Source organism: Oryctolagus cuniculus, chromosome 16 (assembly GCF_051225735.1).
Source record: "Oryctolagus cuniculus isolate XC-2025 breed Fujian yellow rabbit chromosome 16, ASM5122573v1, whole genome shotgun sequence".
NCBI classification, from domain to species: Eukaryota; Metazoa; Chordata; class Mammalia; order Lagomorpha; family Leporidae; genus Oryctolagus; species Oryctolagus cuniculus.
Genome location: NC_142882.1, coordinates 64992690 through 65017142, shown reverse-complemented (window position 1 = coordinate 65017142; position 24453 = coordinate 64992690). Strand labels below are relative to the sequence as shown.

General features: G+C 43.6%; 1 protein-coding gene across 6 annotated transcripts in view; it reads left to right on the top strand.

Annotated features, from left to right (window-relative positions):
- Nucleotides 1–24453, top strand: part of AMPH (amphiphysin) — a 230289-nt gene that overhangs the window by 202494 nt on the left and 3342 nt on the right. For all 6 annotated transcript variants that reach the window (XM_051853305.3, XM_051853303.3, XM_051853304.3 and 3 more), the window contains 3 exons: nt 16387–16596; nt 18271–18534; nt 21535–21636. In XM_051853305.3, coding sequence (XP_051709265.3) covers nt 16387–16596; nt 18271–18534; nt 21535–21636 — 576 coding nt within the window. The remainder of the gene's footprint in view (nt 1–16386; nt 16597–18270; nt 18535–21534; nt 21637–24453) is intronic.

The window sequence follows — 24453 nt, the reverse complement described above, 5'->3', positions numbered from 1 at the left end:
CCAGTCCATTGGCTTTCCAGAGAACATTAGAACAATTGCTCAGGACCTACAGAACCTAATGTATACAGGGCAAATAGCCCTTACCCAAATTCTTGAGACCATAGATGTTTGTGGGTTTTGGCTTTTTGTGGATTTTAGAATATTTGCATGTATTTAATGAACTATCTGGAGGGCTGGATCCACATTTAAACATAAACTTCAGTCTTGGTTTCATACATATCTTAGACATGTAGCCTGAAGATTTTATACAGTGTTAATGTATCTGCATTTTGACTATAATGTGTTCCATGAGGTCAGAGTGGAATTTTCTACTTGTGAGCACTTCAGATTTTGGATTTTTAGATCAGGGATGCCCAACCTATATATGATTTGTAATCTTTTTTTTTTTTAATTCAGGTGGTATTACAAATATTTAACACACTATGGCACAAGCTGATGTCTTCCGTCACTAAAGCCAGCTTCCCTCACATTGAATAGACAGATAATTGGAAGAATGCTTCATCCTGAAAGTATTTTTTTCTCCTAAAGCTTAGAGGTGAACTTTAGAGAATCACAAGTTTCAAGTCCTTGTGAAATACTAAGGCAATTTAGAGAGTCTTCCGAAGGATTCAGACACCTCCTGGGAGCCACAGGTGATGCTGGAACAGCAGGTTCGGTGCTCACAGCGTGAGGCTCCCTCTCTAAAGAGAAAGCATCCATCAGTTTCATTTCTCCATATGGACAGAAAAAGAATAGTACGGGTGTTCGGCAAGCAGGGGCAGCTGGCAGCAGCTCGGTCGGCCTACTGCCTGTCAAGAGCGGCCCCCGTCCACGTTTGGTAAGGGACGGCCTCGGAAGACATCAGTCTCCCCTGCCTTCCCTCCTACTTAGAACACGTTACACAGAGCACATTTTTGTTTCCTACAGTAGTTTATAGCTTTCTCCTTCTGATCATAATAACCTAATGTATTCATAGGGTTATTTCTTCTAAGCAAAGGCCTCTTCTCTTGCTGGGTGTGTGGTATTCAGCCGTGAAGGCACAAACACCCATGTTCTGGCCCCAGCATTAATTAACAGACGGGCTGTGGTTGTCATCAGTCAGGACGGGGTTGACGTGACCTTTTGAGGAACTCCTTTCTGCAGCCGAAATGTCACCAGGCCATTATTAGTTCAGCTCTTGACAGAATGCATTGCATTGGAGGAAAAGTCTGTGGTGGTTTTCTTAAAAAAAAAAAAAAAAAAAAAAGTAAAATAGAAAGAGGCAAGTGTAATTTCAAAAGCAGGACATTTTAGTCCTGGTTCTCAAAGAGACCTGAGACTTTCAAGAAAAGCTTAATTCTTACATTTCTGTTTGTTATTCTGTTCCCCACATATTAATATTACTGTTAGTTATTTCCCCTACAGCATTAAATTTCTTCACTACATCTGCAGGATACATTTTTTTATTTTTTTATTTTTTTTATTTATTTATTTATTTTTTTTGACAGGCAGAGTGGACAGTGAGAGAGAGAGACAGAGAGAAAGGTCTTCCTTTTGCCGTTGGTTCACCCTCCAATGGCCGCCGCGGCCGGCGCGCTGCGGCCGGCGCACCACGCTGATCCGATGGCAGGAGCCAGGAGCCAGGTGCTTCTCCTGGTCTCCCATGGGGTGCAGGGCCCAAGCACCTGGGCCATCCTCCACTGCACTCCCTGGCCACAGCAGAGAGCTGGCCTGGAAGAGGGGCAACCGGGACTAGAACCCGGTGTGCCGGCGCCGCAAGGCGGAGGATTAGCCTAGTGAGCCGCGGCGCCGGCCAGGATACATTTTTTTAAAAAAGATTTTGTTTATTTATTTGAGAGAGAGTTACAGACAGTGAGAGGGAGATACAGAGAGAGAGAGAGGTCTTCCATCCACCGGTTCACTCCCCAAATGGCTGCAAAGGCCGGAGCTGAGCCGATCTGAAGCCAGGAGTCAGGGTCTTCCTCCAGGTCTCCCACACAAGTGCAGGGGCCCAAGCACTTGGGCCATCTTCTGCTGCTTTTCCAGGCCACAGCAGAGAGCTGGATTGGAAGAGGAGCAGCCAGGACTAGAACTGGCATCCATGTGGGATGCTGGCACCACAGGTGGAGGATTAACCTACTGTGCCACAGCGCCAGCCTCAGGATGCATTTTAGAAACCCATACCTCTCCTTTTCCAGATGTTTGTATGTTAGGTAGCTCATGAAAGTTCCCTTTAGGGAAAAAATGGTTTCAATATTTGTTTCAGTTTATATATCAGATAATTAGGTTAAAGAGCAGATAAAGATGTATAAAGATGCAGTTCACAATGTATTATGTGGATATGGTTCATCATTTACCATGCATGCCATTTCTTTATAGAAAATAACACTATCTACATTTATCCTCTTTTCCTACAGAGATGCTCCTTCTATTGCTCAAAACTTCTGTCAGTTCCTGTACGTTTTGCCCAAATGATAGGATGTAGACAATGCCCCCTTCTGCCTTCTGTTTTAGAAGAGAGTAAGTGCTCTCAGTACACTGGGCGTTGGCAGAGCTCCAAAAGTAAATAAGTGAAGAGAAGACGGAGGTCAAGATGCTTTGGGAATTGCTAGATGAGCCTGGAAGAGCAAACATTTCTGATCCATTATTTGGGAGACTACCTTGGCTTTGCTGTTACATACACACACACACACACACACACACACACATATGTATATACATTATTTAATTTCATCAAACTTTGTTGACATGTCAAGACCAATTACACTCACAAGTATATACTTATACATATCAGAACTTCCAGACTGTAGTCTCTCAGTGTCATCTTGCTAGGAGTGTTTCTGTCTGCTTGAATAAGTGCTTCTTTCACTCAGATGACAGAGATGTCGCCATCTCTGTAGGTATCAAGGTGTGTTCTGGGCCTGGGGATGTAGTGATGTAGTAAATAGATAAGGCTCCGGCTTCATAATTCCTGGCGGGAGGATGAGGTTGACACTGAAGAGTGGTCAGGCAGTCATGTGCGTGGGAAATGGCAGAGTAGGCGTGAGAACTCAGGTTTCCACTCTCCCTCGAGATGTGATCTCCCAGACTGTCAGAGGGAGATGTTGAAGACCAGAGGAAATCAGAAGCTTGATTTATTGTTTGGCCTTTATCAAGGTAGAATAATTTCCCAGCTCTAAGTGTTCACATTAAAAGCATGCTCTCAGCCGGCGCCGTGGCTCACTAGGCTAATCCTCCACCTTGCGGTGCCGGCACACTGGGTTCTAGTCCCGGTCGGGGCACTGGATTCTGTCCCAGTTGCCCCTCTTCCAGGCCAGCTCTCTGCTGTGGCCAGGGAGTGCAGTGGAGGATGGCCCAAGTACTTGGGCCCTGCACCCCATGGGAGACCAGGAGAAGCACCTGGCTCCTGCCATCAGATCAGCGCGTGCACCGGCCGCAACGCGCCAGCCGTGGCGGCCATTGGAGGGTGAACCAACGGCAAAAGGAAGACCTTTCTCTCTGTCTCTCTCTCTCACTGTCCACTCTGCCTGTCAAAAAAAAAAAAAAGCATGCTCTCAATTAACATTTCAAGAAGCATATGCATATACACAGTTATATATACATACATATACATATGTAAATATAAATGTAAATATAAATATGTATGTAAAATGGCAGCCTTGGAGGAGGGAGTACATTTTTACCTTTATTAGGAAAAAGCTTACATACATGATTAATTTGTGAGCTCAACTGTGTTCCCAGTAGCAACTAATAACATCTTCAGTGCCCATCAGCCCAAACATGTGACCTGATTTTCTCTTGTTCCATGGTATCTAATATGTGCCCAACAAATTTTGATCCATTGATTTGTTGAGTGATTGACACCATAGACAGGGTGTTCTGAAAGGGTCTATAACTTGATGTTGTAAGATACAGATATTTATATGGGCCTTTTCTTTCGCTTTCTGCCATTCAGATACTGTGGATTTTGTCACGTAGGAAAAGCAAGCCACTTACTACCATCAAAAGCTGTGCAAGTTTCTCATTCTGCTCTGCACTAGCTCTGTGACATCCAAGCCCCAGTCGCTCCAGGCTGAAATGGAGAAAATAGTAATTTCTTTAAAAACTCCTATGAGGGCTTAGAAATGGTTCACGTCATTAGTTTCAGCATCTGGCACAGAGAGATACCCAATCAACAATGGTTTGATGAGACCATGATGAGCATCATCATGGAAGCTTAGAGGTCGATGAGCACAGTGGGTGAAATACATTCTTCTAGAGAGGAGAGGGTGGAAATTGGGAAAGGCAGTCACCCCCTCTTTCATCGTTGCCTCAAGTCAGAAATGGTGAGGATCTCGACTTCTGCTATGTCTCCATCAGCATAAAGTTCCTCTTGGCTCCTAACCAAGCTCTGTTTCATCAAAATTCTTTGTCCATTCCGAGAAGCCTTTCTGCCTTCTAGGCACCTTCCTGCTGGTTCCAGTACTGGGGAGTTCCCTCCGCCCCTCCTTGCCAGGGAGATAGGAAGAGTCAGAGAAATGCAGGGCCCTTTCTGCTGTCTTTCCTCAAGGTGTTTGGAGAAGGAGAAACAAAGTCCAGTGATCTCCAGATACATCCAAAGTTGATGCAAGTGATTGAGCCCAAATCCTTCTTTCTACCATTGCATTAAGTCAAAGGGAAGAGATGAATTTAGCCAAGAAGAAAATATAGGTAACAAGATAGGAATCCACTCCCCACCCCTCACTGTCGCTCCCCCTCTTCGTGGAGGAACGACACAGGACCCTGCGCTGTTCTTTCGTCTGCTCGGCCCTCCCCGGGTTTGCTGCTGGTTCTTCCTGGGTTGGCTACTGTCCCTTCCACCTCCGTGGAAGGGCAGTTCCCCCTGGCCACTTTCCCCACTTCCGCGGGGGAGCGGCACACCACCGGCCGGCTTTCTCGGGGGCTGCACAGGTGTTCCCTCAGATGTTCCCCATAGATGTTCCTGGTGCATGCCGTCTCTCTCCTCCTTTATAGTCCTCCTCCGCCAATCCTAACTCGGCTGCCCACACGCCGAGTACGCTGCTCTCCAATCAGGAGCAAGTCCTACAGTTTATTGGTTGAACTGGAGGCAGCTGTGCGGAAGCTGTTTACTTCTCTCCCAGCGCCATATTGTGGGAGAGCAGATGCATAGAATAAGTCTTAATTCCAGTAACTCAGTCCAGTCCGGGCTGCTCCCCACACCTCACAAACCAGGTTGACCTGCGTTTGTCAGTTACCATCTCTGGAATATGGGGCTGTTGCTATCTGATATGTGACTGACAGTAAAGACCCATCAACCCCTTACTGACTGCTAAGTAGCAGCACACACAAACTGTCTCACCTGTCTTTGGGAGTCTAATATTCCATAGCCCCTTCTCCAATAGGACAACTAACCAGGATTAGCCTTTTCTCACCAGCGGTGCCATGAACTACTCAAAGGCTGGCAAGTCAGAGATTAGCAGAGGGGTCTTCCAAGTGTGGCTATCAGCTGCCTCCCCCATTCAAGTTTCAGGCCCCACACTAGTATCTGGATGGGTCTCAGTAGCGAAAGAGATGTCTGTGCTTCGGAGGCCAGGGTTGGGAGTTTTGCCAACAGAATGTGATGTCTTTCAGGTGGTATCAAGACCATCATTTCTGGTCTAGTCTCTGGCAGCCCTACCTTTACCTTCTGCCAACGTGGGCCTGGCCCACTTACAAGAAGGCAGTTTAAGCAGTGGCAGCAATTGCTTTACATATCATTCATAGACGGTGTAACCAGGCAAGATGAAATGTTTACCTTGCGCTGTGAAGGTGTTTTCCTTAACCAACCTCTCTAACAAACTACTGGCCACCCCACTGGAGCTGTTCACTGTGCCTACTCCAGAAACTGGTTCCATGCTTATCTCTCCATCTCTGAGAGAGCACAACACACTATTTACCTTCACTTTACAAGATCAGTCTACTTTTTCTATCCCCATCTCCCATACATGCCTCTTACAGAGAAACCAATAACTGAAATTTCACATGCTGGTATGTATCATTATTCAATTTCTTATGTGACCTTAAAGGCCAAATTAACCAAAAATTCATTAACTTTGGCATCTCTACAGGAGACTTTCATTTTTAAAGAAGTTGCAGAGCTAATTTAAACAGATGTTGCTATAGCAACGCTGCTGCCGGCGGCTGGCTTGAGCGAGGGGCCCAGCTGCCCAGGGTTTGTGATGGGACTGCAGGCAATACTCAGAGAGCAGATTGAAAACCAGGATGGAGATGAAGGTCAGGGGAAACCCCTAATAATTCCTTCAGTAGAAAGGAAGCCCATGGATGTGTTAGAGAAGGTTTGCAATACCAGGGACCACCTTTAAACAGAATGCCACTGGGGGCCTGATGTTACACAGGAGAGCCCACCCCTACTGTTGTGCTAAGGAATCTGACTTGCAGTGTTTCCAATATAATTTATCTGAAAAACAGTCCCAGCCACCAGGCTATGCGAGGACAGGAATCTTCTTTTTGGGGCCATAGTGATGTTCTGTAGATCCAGACTGACTACTGGGCTTTTTTTTTTTAAATGGATTCTGAATAAAATCCATTTTCCATTTTTTATAACTTTTCACTTTTTCATAAAAATACCAAGAAAATCTATTTCCTTTTTCCCCATAAAAATGCAAATTCTTCAGCTAACTCAAGAACTTAAGCTAGATCCAGCATTCTGAGTGGGCAGGAAAAGACCAGGGAGTCTGCAATCTGGATTATCTTTGTATTTATTTCCCTTTATTACTTTTCCCATGGGTTTAGACAGCCAAACTCAAAGGGGTTTACTCCAGCTTAGTGGAAGTATTGAACCTAAAAGTCCTCACAAGCTCCGTGTCACAGGCTACTTCCATTCCATCATATCCTATCATTAGTAAAATGAGAACCTTGGGCCCTGAAATCTTTTCAACTTGGATCGTATTAATCTGTGACTAGTGAGCCTGGCTGTGGATATCCAAGTTCCCACAAGTTATAGGCTATCACTCTTAAGTCCAGGTGAAGATCCATCAGTTGTCTTTTCCACTTGCTCATGTTGCACATATCTTTCTAATCAAGGATGTCTACAAGGATGGGTGGCAAAATGTAGAGAAGTTCTGTCCAACCAAGCTCTTCTTGAAGTCTTTGTGTTGTATAATTCGCTGTTGACTCAGGGGCTTCATGACATGGTTTCCTGGGTGCTCAGACAGTACATGTTCACCAATAAAGAAAAATGTATTTATTATATGTGAAACTCATTTTAAAGAGTAGCATTCCAAGAGTGGAAGTGCAGGTGCTGGTTGTTACAAGAATACACTCATGTTCATACCCATGCCTGGGAATTGTCACCAGGAGCCAGTGGATCTCTAGGAGATATTCCAAGTCTCAGAATGGCTGTAGAGCCCTGGTTGGATAAGTGTGTTGTCTTCTTGGATGCAAGTGGGTGTGAAATAAAAACAAACCACACAACTTAGAGTGAGATGCACTGGTTCACTGCCTGGGTGAGTTACTTAAACTCTTAACTTAGTTCACTTGTTGTAAATGTCTGATAGGGTTGTTGGAAGAATAATACACAATAAATGTAGCCCACCTGATGTAAATGTCAGTTTCCCCCGCAGGCTGCAGAATATCATAATTGAAACTATCAAGCAGAGACAGGCCTGTAGATTAGAATTGTTATTCTACATGTTTTGGATCAATTGGTAAACCTAGAATTCAGTGATATTTCAGTCAATTGTCTTTGGCTATTCTCTGGTGTCATGTCTTGTAGCCATGAATGGATGTAATTTGGCTAAAATGTGAAATAATACATTTTATATCCTTATCTGTATCAGTTACCCCTAAGAGTATTTTTGTCATTTATTTATGTATTTGAAAGACAGATACACACACACACACACACACACACACACATGGGGAGGGAGAGGGAGAGTGTAAGGGAGAGAGAGAGAGAGTGAGAGTGATTTTCCATCAACTGGTTCACTCTCCAAATGTCCCTAACGGCCAGGGCTGGTCCAGGCTGAAGCCAGAAGCCTGGAACTCAGTGTCAGTCTCCCACATGGGTGGCAGAGACCCAAGCACTGGAACCATAATCTGCTTTCCCAGGTGCATGAGCAGGAAGATGGATTGGAAGCAGGGCATCTGGGACATGAACCAGTACTCTGATATGGGATGCTCGTGTAGCAGGAGGCAATATAAGTGTCATAACTTAGGCTCCTATTTTGGGAGCATTTTAAAGAAAATAAAATGCTTTGTAGGAGCACATAAATAACAATTAAATGAGAAAACTAAAAACACTGAAAAAGCACAGATTCACACACATAATTAGATTCAGTATTACCAGAATTAAATTCAGTGCTCTTCTATATTTAAAGAAAAAGCATCTTGAAAAAGTAAATATTTCAATAGTAACATATTCTAGAATTGTTTGCCAAACCTGAGAATTTTCCATAAAGCAAAGTGCAAAAAAAGTCCTTGAACTGTAATAGCGGAGTGTGGCATAGACAACTATGTGAGATCTTCATGCATCCTTGCCCCAGGCAGAAGCCAACTGGTGTCCAGCACCACAGTGAGTATGGGAGTACCCCGCTGAAGCTTCGAGGCATTTGGGGCTGGGTGCTACTCTAAGTGCATCCTTTGGCACATAGACTTGGGGGACTCAAAACAGATGGTTGTATTACATACTTGATAAACCCATCCCCGTTTCCTATGGTGCGAAGGACATCTGGAAGCTCTTAGATGGACAGTGAGGAACCCAGAACAGAGGAAATGTTTCCGTGTCTATGGGAAACACCAGGCCTAGAGGGAGTTCACCTAATTTGAAATCACTAAGCAAATAAATACTAAGAGCAAGAAAAAATTCCAGTCATTTGATGGGAATTTTTAAACACAGTTAAAGGTTTAAAAGAGACGTTACAGAAACTGCTCTGTTGTTCTGTCTTGTAATATATGTGTGTGTGCATATTTGTAGGTTGTGTCTAGTAAAAATTTCATTAAGGGTACTTTTTCTAAAGATTTATTTATTTATTTGAAAGAGTTACACAGAGAAGGAGAGGCAGAGCGAGAGCGAGAAAGAGGTCTTCCATCCGCTGTTCACTCACCAGTTGGCCTCAACTGCCAGAGCTGCGCTGATCTGAAGCCAGGAACCAAGAGCTTCCTCTGGGTCTACCACACAGTGCATGAGCCCAAGGACTTGGGCCATCTTCCACTGCTTTCCCAGGCCATAGCAGAGAGCTGGATTGGAAGTGGAGCAGCCAGAACTGGAACCAGTGCCCATATGGGTGGCATTACCACCTGCAAGTGGTGGGATTACCTGTTAACGCACAGCGCTGGCTCCAAGGGTATTGTTTTGATTGACATAGATAAAAGAATGCTCATATAAATTAAAACTATTAATCCCCAAAACACATTTTAGAAATAGGATAGGGCCTATTAGAGATCAACATAAAAGAAGGAAAGAATGCATGCTAGAGTTAAAAGTTTCTTTAAAGAATAAAAAAAAATTTACCCAAAATACAGACAAAATATGAAAATTGTCCTCCTTTTGTTGTCAGTAAAATCCAAGATCTCAAAAGATCTTGAAGCAAAAGATGAGAAACTACATGGTAAAGTGAAAAGAGTGATTAAGTGAAAAAAGTCACTGGGATGTAGGTGAACATTGATCTCAGTGATGTGAGGAAAGATTTCAAGAAGAAGAAATGTAGTGTTAGAATTAGGGTTTGCCTAAAAAGTGGTGAAGACCAGAAGCAACAGTATAGAGCACTGATGGAGTGTAGAACAGACTAGAAGACTTCTCCCAACGCAGAAGAAAAGCACAAGCCTAGGGCCAAAGAGTGCAGATTCCACTCACAGTAATTCCCAGTGTGATGAAGACACTGAAGAATGCTGTAGACACAGCGGTAGCAGTGCGACAGGAAACATGCGTGAGCCGAAGTTTTCCTTGTTGAAGGAAGTTCTTCTTGTAGATCCTGAGAAATCACTGACAAAATACAGTGGGTGAAGCTCCTGCTTAGGACACATTCAGCCCTTACTGGAGTGCTGACTTGAGCTCTGGTGCCCCTGCCTCTGGGCAAGCTTCCTGCTAAGGCATCCGGGAAGGCAGTGGATGATGACTCAAATACTTGGGCCCCTACCACCAGTGTGGGAGACCTGGATGGAGTTCCTGGCTCCTGGCTTTAGCCTGGCCCAACTCTTGCTGTTGAGGGGCTTTGGGGAGTGAGCCAGCAGAAGGAAGATCTATGCTCTTCTCTCCTCTCCTCTTTCTCTCTGCCTTCCAAGTAAATAAAAAGTAACTAATTTTTTTTTCTTAAAAAAAAAATGACCAGCAAAAGGCAAAATGAGGAGAATATATTCTTTTATATATCTAAATCTATTAATATATCTAAATCTAAATATATTCTTTTAGATTTTTTAATTCAGTTTTTTTTTTGAAAGTCTGCAAACATCTATATTGGAAGTAAAAATAGACAAGAATCAGGTTGGTCTAGAGGTATCCCTCTCAATACTGAAGATGGGAAGTTATTAGATCAGCATACAGATTTTGAGTGCATAAAAACACACTGTAGAATTCTACCCCAGGCCAAGTGTTGATCATTTGTGAAAGCACAGAAAGACTCTATCCAATACCCAGTTTTCCCCCTGTATCCACAGATCCTGATCCAGGAATTCTACCAAATGCAGACCATAGATATCCAGAAAAGCAGTTTTCATCTGTGCTCAACATGTATACAACTTTTTCTTGTCATTATTCCCTACATCATACAGCAACTATTCGTGTGGCATTTATATTATGTTAGTTGTTATAAGTGACGTAGAAATGACTTGGAGCATACAGCAAGCTATGCACAGGTTATAGGCAAATACTGTGCCACTGTATGCATGAGGAGCTCGAGCTCCTGTGGACTGTGGTATCTGTTGCGGCATCTGGAACCAATGCCTTGCAGACACAGGAATCCCCCACAGAGGTCCTGAAAAGTGTTTGATGATAGGAAACTGTATTTCAGCCACCTGAAAGATAAGTAAGTGTGGATCGGTAGGAGTCATGTGATGAACCGATGTAGTCACAGGTCATGTGACTAAGTAGCACAATTCTTTCCAGTTTCTCTTTGAAATCTTTCATAGTAAAATGTTGGGCAAAAGCTCAGAAAATCCTCAGTGAAACAATAATAAATAAATAAAAAAGCAGAGTTTAGTACTAAAAATCATTTAATGTACAGCCTTAAAAATTAGCTGCTTACAAACCGAATGATTTTCTCACAGTGTTGTTTATATCACTTAAAAATAAAGTTCCTTAGAATAATCATGTCTCTTAGAAACTAAATCCTGTTCAGTTTGGGAGCATTATTCTTAAATAGAAAAATCAATAAAATATTATATTCATATAGCCATTGATTTCATTTTTCTAAGAAATAATCCATGTTTTGTAATACAGAGGACTTGTATGGTTAGAAAGTAAATAAAAATATTTCAAAAGAGGAAATCCAAATGGCCAACAGACACCCAAATATTATTAAATACACCCAAACATTATCTTATTTAATTATTTTAAATTCATGGTATCCATTTTTAAATAAAAAATGCTATTCTTCATTAAAATAATGCACCCTATAAATAAGTATACAGTTTTATCCCGATTTGGAGAACACTGGCCCTTGAGCTGTCCTCATCCAGCCCCACCGCATGACTGACAGGCGTGCAGAGGTGATGTTGCCAAGCAAGCAGGCAAACCAACAACAGAATAAACAAAGGATGTAAACCTCAGAGCTCACAAATATTCCTGCCACTGATGACTGCTGTTACCCGGCACGGTTTCAGTCTTGGTCACCCCAACTGTACTGCAGTCTCCCCAAACTGGCTGGGTTATGTCTCCCTGGTGTGTTTCCCTACTTTGCAGGATTCCTATCAAGGCTGTTGTTGCATTGTGTTCATGTCATCACACTCCCAGAAAATGCTGATGCAGTCACTGGTGTTTAAAGACCTGACATGGATGCACTACCATATTGCTTTCCACCAAGGAGATAGTCGAGGAGAGAAAGCAGGGAGGTGTGCTTGGGATTGCAGAGTAAGAGCCAGAGGCCACCATGACCAAGAAGGTTCCCTGCTGGTGCTGCTGCTATCTGTGGGTAGCACAAGCAGATTAGTAATAACCCAGGGCCTGCACCTCACAGGACCTCATAGATGCAAACGTCTGCTCCAAGTTAGGGAGAAATTTTTAGTCTGTCTTCCTGTTAGATGCTGTCTGCCATAAATATATTTGGCAACAGATAGAATATTTTTGGCAGAAGACAGAATAATGCTGCTTCTCTTAATTTACAGAATGAAGAGAAAAAGTTGATGGCCGTGAGTATCAGAGGCTTTTAATACCTTCAGTTGTTTCAGGCCTCTGGTCTGGAGCTAACAGTCATTTATCATTGTGGTCTTTCCTACCAGGTATAATATCTACTATAGCAAGCAGAGCATAGAAAGTATTTTCTTTTTCCAGACCTACAAATAGCTAAAAAGTAGTAAGGAATAATCATCATAATAAAAGAGGGATAGTCTATTACCTGAAACCTTTTCACATGTCCTTGATTTTATCCGGAACTAACACCTAATCTGAGCAAGATTTCTAGGTTCCATTGTATTTTTGTTAGGCTGTTCTTGCAACCTGTAAATATGGGAAATAATTCGGTAAAAGTGACACATGTGGAACAAAATCCAGACAGAGCAGAGGGATTAGGACAATGCTGATTACCAGACCAAAGTCAGAAGCAGAAAGCTCTGAGGAAAAACAGTGAACAATCCTTCTCTGTTTATATAAGATTTTTTTAAGCTCCGTAAAATAAAAGACTAAATTAAACAATGGATAGAGAAATGGGAATTTCTTACTAATGAACAGAATAGAATGAAGGAGAGTTGATTGTTTTCCCTTTCTAAGTAAATATCTGTGTTCTGCTTTCCTCCCTATAGTCCAAGTGCCAGTCTCCTTAGTATCCTGCCTTTGCCAGTATTGCTAATTTCAATATTTTGGTGATTTTTGCTTTCCGTATATCTTATCAACAGTTTGCTGCATGCTCTATTTCTTTTTTCTGTGACAGCTCTGGTAAATTTCTGAGATGCTAAGCCTGTGTTTTTTGCTCCTGAAAGGTTAGGACTGTGGGTTGAACAGTCAGACAGAGCCCTTGGTCCCCACCTGCTGGTGGCGGATGTCACAGCAGCTACACTCTGGATTAAGGCATATCCAGCCGAAAACACCTGCTTAAATTACTCAGCAGAGGAAAGATGAAACGTGTAAATCTTGTGATAGTCGAATCTGATAGAACCAAATTGAGAGAGATGTTAGTTATCCAAATTCTGCACTGTTAGGTAGCATTCTGTCTTTAAAGATTGCCTTTGCAACAGCATCTATAGAAATGTATCCCCCTCCAGAGATGTGATATCAGTTCAGTAGAGAGCAAAACCCAGTTGCCAGTAGTATGTGTTTGGATCATATATTGCATAGAAGGATGTATGTATAATAAGTTGTATTACATGCTTTGCATAGGGAATGAAATTATCTTAATAAGAGACTCTCAGAGGGAAATAGGGGCTGGTGTTATGGCGTAGCAGGTAAAGCCATCACCTGCAGCACTGACATCCCATGGGGGCACTTGTTCAAGTTCTGGCTTCTCTGCTTCCCATCCAGCTCCCTGCTAAAGTGCCTGGGAAAGCAGCAGAAGATGGCTCACATGGGAGACCTGGAAGAAGCTCTTGGCTTTTGACTTTGGCCTGGCTCAGCTCTGGCCTTTGTGACCATTTGGAGAATGAACCTGTGGAAGATCTCTCTCTGTCTCTCTGTTTTTATCTCTCTTACTGTGCCTTTCAAATAAATAAAAATATTTTTAAAAAAGAGGAAAATAGGCCGGCGCTGTGGCTCACTAGGCTAATCCTCCACCTGCGGCACCAGTACTCCGGGTTCTAGTCCCGGTTGAGGCACCGGTTCTGTCCCAGTTGCTCCTCTTCCAGTCCAGCTCTCTGCTGTGGCCTGGGAGGGCAGTGGAGGATGGCCCAAGTCCTTGGGCCCTGCACCTGCATGGGAGACCAGGAAGAAGCACCTGGCTCCTGGCTTCGGATTGGGGCAGCGCCGGCCGTAGCAGCCATTTGAGGGGTGAGCCAATGGAAGGAAGACCTTTCTCTCTGTCTCTCTCTCTGTCTAACTCTGCCTGTCAAAAAAAAAAAAGAGGAAAATAAATGTATAAGAATATGAGTAATTTGAGGCATATCATAGATAGTATAGCTATTAACTTTTTTTTAATCCCCAAAGCAAAATATTCCCTTGTAGAAAAACATATTCAGTTACAGGGTATTTTATGTAATTTATTATATATACATTTAAGTCAGAAAAGTTTTACTTTTTTTAAAAAAATCCTTGTTATAATGTGTGTGACTCATATTCTCTGTGTCTCATTTCTGAAGCCCACTCAGAGGCTGCTCTGTGGCCCTTTTCGGCATTCTGAGTCTGAGACTTAATATCTGCAAGATTAGAGCTTTCCAACTTAATGGGATCAACCAGGTAGAGCTGATTCAGTAAAGAAAAGAAATGACTAATGCTAATCACATTAGGTAGCAAGATCAATTTTTGTAATATGTGTCCTGGATATCTTACGTAAGATCAATCTAATATTATCTAATAGTCCCCAGCCTTTCCGATTTAAACCTCCCAAATCCCTGCCAAGCTGATGTTGTTAGAATCTTATTAAAAGAGTTGGACTGCAAACCAATTTGTTCAAAATTAAAACTTCTAATTGCAATTCTTTGATTTCATTATTACAAGTTTCACATACAACTTAAAAACTCTCTTGACTGTGTTCCAAGCTTTGAGACAGAATTTGCATTTTTATCCTATTTCATTTCTCCCAGTAAAGTCCCCAAAGTATGATTTTGACGTTTTGCTAGCCAACACCAAGGCAGAAGCTCAAATCATGCGTGGCTCTTTGAGTATTGCTTTTACTATAATATCTAAAGATATTTAGAAAGTTATCACAGGTATTTGATAAGAAAGCTTACTTTCCTTTGATTCCCAAGAGTTCTTATTGAGGAAGCCCCCTTAATTTTTTTCACCCAGAAAATGATTTAGCTTCTGGAACCTTCCCCACAAGGTTTTGAAGGCTTATTCTAAAATGTATTTGTTCTGATTCCAGCTGTGGGTGATGAAGATGCTTTTCAGATCCTGTGGCTTTTCTCCAGGACCCAGGTTTTGGGCCCCTGGCCCTTTCTGTCTTGTGACTTCAGTCAGGTCTCATTAGTTATCATTTGCTTTCAGCCAACAACAATGACAGTGACAACAACAAAACAGAAATTGGGCCGGTGCCACAGTTCAATAGGCTAATCTTCCTCCTGTGGTGCCAGCGCCCCAGGTTCTAGTCCCGGTCAGGGATCCTGTCCCGGTTGCTCCTCTTCCTGTCCAGCTTTCTGCTGTGGCCAGGGAGTGCAGTGGAGGATGGCCCAAGTGCTTGGGCCCTGCACCCGCATGGGAGACCAGGAGAAACACCTGGCTCCTGGCTTCGGATCAGCACAGTACGCCGGCCGGAGCGGCCATTGGGGGGGGTGAACCAACAGAAAAGGCCTTGTCTCTCTCTCTCACTGTCCACTCTGCCTTTCAAAATAAAAGAAAAACAAAAACAAAAAGAGAAATCATCTGAGAAAGGAATTGATCAATGCAAACTCAGAAACTTACAGGAGTGAACAGGACTTTGGGAGCTTAGGAAGTGCAATGTGGGAGACATGGGTTCAGAGAGCTCCGAATCAGTGTTCCAGAGAAGGCAGGGAAAGTAGGAGCTCGTGTGAGCCAACGGGTGTTGTTTTCTTACAACTAGCAAAAATCCCTTTGTTAGGGAAGCTTCTGTTGAGAACAGGAGCTGTGTGATGAAGGGTCATGTGACCCATGGAAGATTATTTTTTTAAAGAAAAAAGAATATATATACTCAGTAAAAGTATCTGCAAAGCAAGTCATGTAACTTCTCCACATGCATTTGAGTCTTTGGACACAATGCAATTGTCTGTTTCAGATGCCAGCAGTCTAAGGGTGGAAGTAACCAAAGTTCGCATTCCCACCCAGGCAGCAGCTCAAATCATGCGTGGCTCTTTGAATATTGCTTTTATTGTGACTTTCTCCCTGTGTTCTCACAAGGGGGCCACCCCCAATGGAGCAGTGCTCAGGAATGACATACATCTTTTCCATTCAAACTCCATTTGCTCCACCTGAAGGCTGGGACATGTGGGATTGCTGGCTTTTCTGGTAGAAGAGAAGTGAGACCTTTAATGAGCCGACGTCAACCTCTTGCTTCTGAATCCTGGGATTCCACACATCACAAGCAAAGCTTGTAGTCAGGAGAGCCTCCGCAGAGGGGAGAGAGGCCTGGAAGGTTGAGCCTGAGGCTTAGCTGAGGGCCGCGGATGTACTGACCCTGTCTGTTTTTGGTGGTCCAGGTGCTCCCTGGAGCTGATGCTGATGTGGCCGGTGGAACCATGGTGCCGGCAGCTGAGGGGATCCCAGGAGAAGAGGCAGAGGCAGAGAAGGCAGCTGTCCCAGCTGGGGAAGGAGTCAGTGTAGAAGAGGCCAAAATTGGTACCGAAGCCACCGAGGTTGTGGACAGCGACAGACCTTACCCAGAAGAGATGGAAGCAGCAGCGCCACAGGTGAGGGCCGGTGAGGGGAGCATCTGGGACGGGGTGCTGTGTTGCATGCTCTGGGCTTTGGCAGGGGCCGACCACTCTCTGCATGTGGGGTGGAGCCATTCTGTGACTCCGTACTCCACCAAAAGAAAATACTATCATTGGATTCTCAGGAAGAGTGGGCCCAGCTCCTCTCAGGCTCAGACTGTGGTGATCTGCACAGGGCCCAATGCTTATGGCACAGAAAGGGGCAAACAGTAAAGCGGACTGATGACAAGGATGAGGATGGAGGGAGGAGAAGAGAATATGAGGGAATAAGACGGCTGTCGTGAGGATTAGGTCAGTGCTTAGCCCGGAAGTGGCACGAACTTGATATTAGTAGTAAAATCATAGCACTACTGTTTTCTGGTTGTTGATGAGTTATTATAATGCCACAAGTATACCCATACCACCAGGCTCCATTCTCCAAGACCCCATGTGGTGTTGCACTTTCAGAATAAAAACAGGAGCAGGCATTTGGCCTGTTGGTTAAGATGCCCACACCCCAAGTCAGAACACCTGGGTTTGATTCTTACCTCCGCTTCCCAACTCCAGCTTCTTGCTAATATGCACCCTGGGGGAGGCAGTGGTGATGGCTCGAGTACTTGGGAGGGCTGGATTGAGTTCTCAGCTCCCAGCTCCAGCCTGGGTCAGCCCTGGCTGCTGCAAGCGTTTGGGGAACCAGTAGATGAGAGCACTCTCTCTGTGTCTCCATCCCTCTCTTCTAATAAGTAACTAAAAAAATTAAGGAAAATGGACCACTAAGTACTCACGTGAAATTGGAGCTGCCCTGCCCATTACCACTTCAGAGCAGAGCTCGAATGTAGAAAATCCCCTATTCTGTGAGGGGGAGGCAGTGAGTAGAGACGGGGTGAGGCGGGGCTCACGCCCAGGGGCCTCCATTCCACTGTGGGTTCTTCTGTACTTTAAAAAGTGGCTTTCAGAGAATTATTGATGGGTATTCCCCTTTTCCTGGGTGATTTTACTCAGTAAATTTCCCAGAATCTCTCCAGGGTTGCTTAAAGCTTGAAGCTGACTTATCTCTTTTATTCTGCTAAGAAAAAAGTGGATAATAGTGGTATTTGCAGAAGTAACTCAAGATTGTCGCACCCTTAGATTTTTCTTGTCATACTGCAGGGAGTGGGTTTGTACACCTCGTTATACTTGTTAAAAGAGGGTTTGCTTCACAAATTGAAGACTGGAAGTGCTTCTGTCCGCTGTGAGCCAAGGGTGTGCAGAGATGGATCTGCAGTAAGTAAGTGTTAGCCACCAACATGGGACAGGATGGACCACTGTCAAAGGAGAGCCTCAGATGCTGGAATCGGACCTCGGTTTCCTTTTCAGGATTGTCTCCCTCACCCCTGATGCCTGGCCCCCTCCCCCTGCGGTTCCTCTTCCTCTTCCCAATGTCTGCAGAAACCTTACTCTTAGGCCCAATGACCCAGAAATGAACTGCACTTGGTTTTGACTGTTGGGAGAGAGAGAAAGGAGGCTGAGTTGCAGAGCAGAAGGCCCAAAGGCGCAGGTGAGAGGAAGAGCTGTCGGGATGTGTAGAAGCAGTGGCCAGTGTTGATGTGCAGGGATTGAGGCTGCACAGGGAGGGCGCAGATGTCTTGTTTCGTAGGCCCTGCTGGACGCCACCATGCCTTTCTTCCCCAGGAGAAGGTCATCCCTTCTGTGGTCATCGAGCCTGCCTCAAACCATGAAGGGGAGGGAGAACAAGAGATAATCATCAGTGCAGAGTCGGAGGAAGCCCCAGAGGACGCTGCTGCCACAGGCCCCGCCGGCGAGACACCAGAGCTGACCACGGAGAAGCCCCAGGAGGATGCTCAGGCATCGCCTGCTACACCTGCAGGAGCCACAGATCAACAAGCACCTGCAGGGGCGGCCGCTCAGGAATTGCCTCCCGGGTTTCTCTACAAGGTCTTTCAGTTTGTTGGATCTCATAGCCACAGGGCCTTTCTTAGCTTGGAGTCCTGCTGGCTCAAACCTTCATTTGTTGGAGTTTTACTCCTTGCAATGTATGTCCTTTCCCCAAATAGCCTTCCCTTCACCTCACAACGCCTTGGAAAATGACAGCATTTCCCAGGCACTGGGAAGCAAGAGCTGCAGTCCTGTCCTCCATATTTAACAGGAATAGTTCCTGGGTGCTGAAGGGGTCAGTTCCTTCCAGCCCTAGCACCCAAGGTGCCCTGTGAAGGTCCCGCCTGGCTCAGCCCAGGCCTTCGAGGGCACCTGTTACCTGGTGTCTCCCAAAGGGTTATGTTCCCCCATGAATCTTTCTGTAGGAGTAGGAAGGCAATGAATATCTAACAATAAGTGAATAAACATATATTTTTTTTGTATTTTTTTGACAGGCAGAGTGGACAGTGTGAGAGAGAGACAGAGAGAAAGGTCTTCCTTTGCCGTTGGTTCACCCTCCAATGGCCGCCGTGGCTGGCGCACCGCGCTGATCCGAAGGCAGCAGCCAGGTACTTCTCCTGGTCTCCCATGGGGTGCAGGGCCCAAGCACTTGGGCCATCCTCCACTGCATTCCCTGGCCACAGCAGAGAGCTGGCCTGGAAGAGGGGCGACCGGGACTAGAACTCGGTGTGCTGACGCCACAGGTGGAGGATTAGCCTATTGAGCCACGGCGCCGGCCTGAATAAACATATTAATGGCTTCTATTAAAGAAAAAACAAGAAGGCTAAATTAATAGGAAGAAGATTTTGCTCAGAGAAGATACATAGAAGCTTCATAAACGGAAAGATACTTTTCCAAACACACACACACACACACACACACACACACAAAATACCTGCAGATACTACCTAAGCCAAGTGTTAAAGGCATATCATGGTCTCCAGTAGTGTCTAGGTAGGGATTTTAAGTTCTGTAATTTGATTTTACATTTCCACCGTTAGCTCTTTTCCTTTTCAACAGTGTTAATTTGTGGTTTTTGTAGAGCTGGTACTCAATAATAACAGGTACTCTCTGTCTACTAGAAAGTAACTGCTGCCTCCAGTGGAGATGGAGTCGGTAGAATGGAATTGTGAGTGAATGAATATGGAGAGAAAAGTGAACTTGTGAGTTAGGTGGCTGCGTCCTGCCATGTTTTTGTTTCGTTGCAGAATAGGAAGTCCAGGAATCTGTGCTAGGCAAGGCCGGGGCTGGAGGGGCAGCCCTGGCTTCCTTGCGAGCTGTAGTGCAAGGCTCATCACCTAAGTACCTCCACCCCAGCATCAGTTTTCTCATCAGAGAAGGTAATTTGGGAAGATGTAGTCACTTCCCAAGTGATTTTTCCAGTACGATCGATTCTATAGCAGAACCATATTTCAGGATCACGTTGTTGCATCTCAGGGATGGAGTTGAAAGGAAAACATGAGAGAAACCAAACTGACTACGACTCAGTAGCTCCTTCGGCTGGGTGAGGGATGCACATGGGAGTATTTGATTATTCCTTCTGCTTTTGAAATTTTTATAATAAAAATTTAAAGAAATATTTTATATGAAGGAAACATTTCTATAGTATGAAGAGTAGCGTATGGAAGAGAAGAAGTTTACTTACAAAAAATGGGTCAAAGGATTTAATGAGAGAATAACATGCAAGTAACAATTGTTCTTATTCATAATTGCAAGAGATCTTCAAAAAGCTCATGGAAATGTAGATTATGAAAAAGCTGTGCATGGGTTCCAAAGTTATTTTTGCACCAAAAAAACTTATTTTTAATTCCGTTTCCACAAACTTTTGCAAGTACCCTCATACTGGATGGAAACAGATCAGAGGAACTCAGCTAGGCATTTTTAGTTATAGGTGACTAGCAAACAATAATAAAGTATCAGTGATAAAACAATATAAGCCTAGTAAATGTATAGTGAATTAAAATTTATTACTATAACACCTGAACTATTGTAAAGAGCATTTCATGCTGGCGCCACGGCTCACTAGGCTAATCCTCCGCCTTGCGGCGCCGGCACACCAGGTTCTAGTCCCGGTCGGGGTGCTGGATTCTGTCCCGGTTGCCCCTCTTCCAGGCCAGCTCTCTGCTGTGGCCAGGGAGTGCAGTGGAGGATGGCCCAAGTGCTTGGGGCCCTGCACCCCATGGGAGACCAGGATAAGTACATGGCTCCTGCCATTGGATCAGTGCGGTGCGCAGGCCGCGGCGGCCATTGGAGGGTGAACCAAAGGCAAAGGAAGACCTTTCTCTCTGTCTCTCTCTCACTGTCCATTTGCCTGTTAAAAAAAAAAAAAGGCATTTCATTACTAAATATACATGTAAATGGCCTCTTATTAATCAGTAAGAATTGGGGTATTATGTGAACAGAGAATAGGATTTCCTTCCTGTCTTCAGGGGCTTTATCCTTTTGGGGGCATGTATGTATTAGCCCATTTTCTATTACTATAATGAAATGCCTGATGTTGGGAATTTTGAGAATAAAAGAAGTTGATTTGGCTCTCAGTTCTGGAGGTTCAAGGATGTGGCACCAGCACTGGCTGGGCTCTGGTGAGATGCCCCTTGTCTGCATCCAACGGCAGACGGTGTCATGGAGGGAGTGCATGCTAGAGGCAGAGATCACACAGTGAGACTGAGACCGGGAGCCAGGGGGCACAGGGGGACCAGTCTTCTTCTCTTAAGATAATTCTCTATTGGGAGCTCACTGGGGTCCCAGGAGCATTGCATTCATCCCTCAGTAAACTCCCGCTAGGTTCCACCTCTTGCAGGTTGCACCACGTCTCACGTCACTACCTTAGGGACCAAGCTTCCATCATGTGAAGCCTTGGGGCACAGTGATATCCAAACTGTGCGAGGATGTGGCACGCACCTTCCTTGCATCCAGCTCCCAGAATGCTTCTGAGAGTGCCTGCTGATAACCTGCCTGCGAAACTGATCTTACATCTTCTCCTTTTCTTCCCCAAACTGGTTCTTTTAAAATCTCTTCCAGGTAGAAACACTGCATGACTTTGAGGCAGCAAATTCTGATGAACTTACCTTGCAGCGGGGTGACGTGGTGCTGGTGGTCCCCTCGGATTCAGAAGCCGACCAGGTAAAGGACCACATTGGTTTTTCCAGAGGGTCAGTTGAACACATGACTTTTTGAAGACATTTCTATTTGCTAAGGCGCTACCAGCCAACTCTAAAAAGGCTTAAGGACATGTGACTATAGCATGTCATTAACCTGGTTTATAGGCTACCCTTTTGGGATGCAGTTACATTATTCTTTTTTATACAAATAGATGGCCATTTCTTATCAGGTAACCACTTCCCAGACTTGAGGAAATGTGGGCTCCTTGCAAGTGAACTAAAAATCTCCCTCAAGAGTAGAAATGCTTTGTATGAGTTTCTTGAAAGGAGTGTGGTCCCATGTGTCTATGCATTTGTCAGAGCTCATTAAACCAGAAACCTAACAATCCCTACATTGCATCATATTTAAATGGAACCTCAATTTAAAAGTTTCTTTAAAAAAAAAAAAAAAGCCATGTCCTGGCAGAATGGTCTGATGTTGCGGTGTTAAGAACTCCCACTTTGGTCTTGTTCACAGGATTTGTGATTTGCAGAAATGGCTGCAAAATGTGCTCTGAGAATGACTGTGACCCTGAGTATGTTTTTCTGGAAAGAAGAGCAGTAACTGAAATCGCATTTTAAATATATTTATGAGCCCATTTCCTTAAAAGTAAAGCTAAGCATTACTGTTTTTGAAATTAAGTCGTATGTGTCCAACATTTTTGTTCTTTATTTTGATAACACGAAGAGTCTTCAAGAAGTTGATAGAAATGTGTGTTATGTTTTAATTCCATTTCCATGAACATTTGGAGGTACTCTCATACATATTCTGACATAGATCAGGTCCTAAGACAAACAACTGGCGTCTGCCACAATTAGATTAGAAATTAATAAAAATCACACGTCTTTAAAATCCCCCAATATTTACAAATTTAAAAATGTACTTCTAAATAATAATGTGTGGGTCAAAGAAATCATAGCATGTGTTAAAATATTCAAAGTGATCACTGATTCTTAGTTTTAAGCATAAGAAGGTAAAAAAGAGATTAAATTAAATAGAAAATGCTAAAAGGAAATAATGAAACCAATTCACTATTGAATGAAATAAGAAAACACACATGCTAAAGAAAATTAATAATGCCAAAATTGATTCTTTGAAGGGATTAATAAAATTGTTAAAAATTTAGGAAGACTCTTGAAGGAAAAAAGTGAGATAGCTTAAATTACCAATATAGAAAAAAGTATCAACATCTGAAATGCATTCAAATCACTATTGTGTAAATTCATGTATGTTTGTGTTAACTATAAATTATCTTTTAAATAAACAGATGGGGAGATAGCTACTCCTCTCTATTCTGCTGCACGTTTACCACTGCCAGTGTTGTTCGTTTCTTCCCTCAAATCTCAGCATCCATTCGGTCTCATCTCCTGTCCACCTGAAAAGCTTCCTTTAGCAATTCCGGAAGTGCTGATCTAGAAGTAACAAATCCTCTCAGATTTTGTGTATCTGAAAATTTCTTCATTCCCCTTCATCTTTAAAGAAGGTTTCATTAAAATTCTGAGTTGACTTTTTATTTTCTTTCGACCCTTCAAAGATGTTGTTCCCTTGTTTGCTAGCCTCTGCTGTTATAATTAGAAATCAGCATCATTGCTTAATACAACTTTCCCTGACACTTTTAGGATATCCATATGTCTCTGGTTTGCATGAATTTGACTGTGCATAAGTATATTTTTTGTGGTCTTCATACTTGAGGTTCACTGAATTCCTTAGATTTGTAACTTGATTTATTTTTACTACATTTGGAAATATTCTCTTATTTAAATTTTTACTGCATCATTCTCTGTTCTACTTTTCTGAGTTTACAATTATACATATGTTGGACTTCTTGATGGTTAAGACTCTTCTTTTATTCCCAATATTCTTTCTGGTAGGCAAGTTGAATAATTTATATTGATCTATCTTTAAGCACTGTATCTGTTTATTCTACTACTTTGAACGTCTTATTAGCATTATTCAGTAACTTTTTCCATGTCTGATATACTTACCTTGTCGTATCAGTTTCATGTTGTTCCTTTACATAGTTTTCATTTCTTTGCTGAGATTTCTCATCTCTTCTCTGATAATAAACATCTTTCAATTAAGTACTTGAACATGTTTGTAATAAAAAACACTTTAAAATGTTTCTCCTAATTCCAAAAGTTAGACCATCTTAGGACATGTTTCTGTGGACTGCTCTTCTTTGGGTCATATTTTCCTGTTTTTCCTCATGTCTATTAAATTTTTACTGCTGCTGAATACAGTGGGTGGATTATATATTACAGAATGCCTGGAATCTGTTGTCCTTATCTGAAAGTTGTTTCTTTTTGTTCTCGCAGGCACTTAAATTAGTGGACAATTACCTTGAATTCATGGAAGTGTGCTTTATGCATTGCTAGGATGGGCGCTTTTAGTCTGAGCACACAGTGTTAGTCCTGGGCATTGCCTCTGTCTCTGAGACACAGCCCTTCTGGGTTTCACTAGAAGCCCCCTCCTGTCTCTCTGGGATTCAGACTCTGAACTCCACTCCTTCTTCCACTGGCAGTGTCCAAACCTCTGCTCCACTTTCTCAGTCTTCCTGCTGTTGCCTTGCCCCAGGTTTGTTGGAAGATCCCTCAAGCATTAAGAGCTTGGAGCCAGCCACGGGGCTCTCAGATGTCTCTCTGCATCCTGGGTCTCCCGCGTCCTGTGGCTCTGTCGTTTGAAGCTGTTCTCCTGCGGATCCACAGCTGCTCTGTAGCTCTCAGCTCTGTCCTGGAAATGCCTTGCACCACTGGACTGAGGGTACTCCCTGGGGAAGAGCTGTGCTAGCACGGGCCTCTC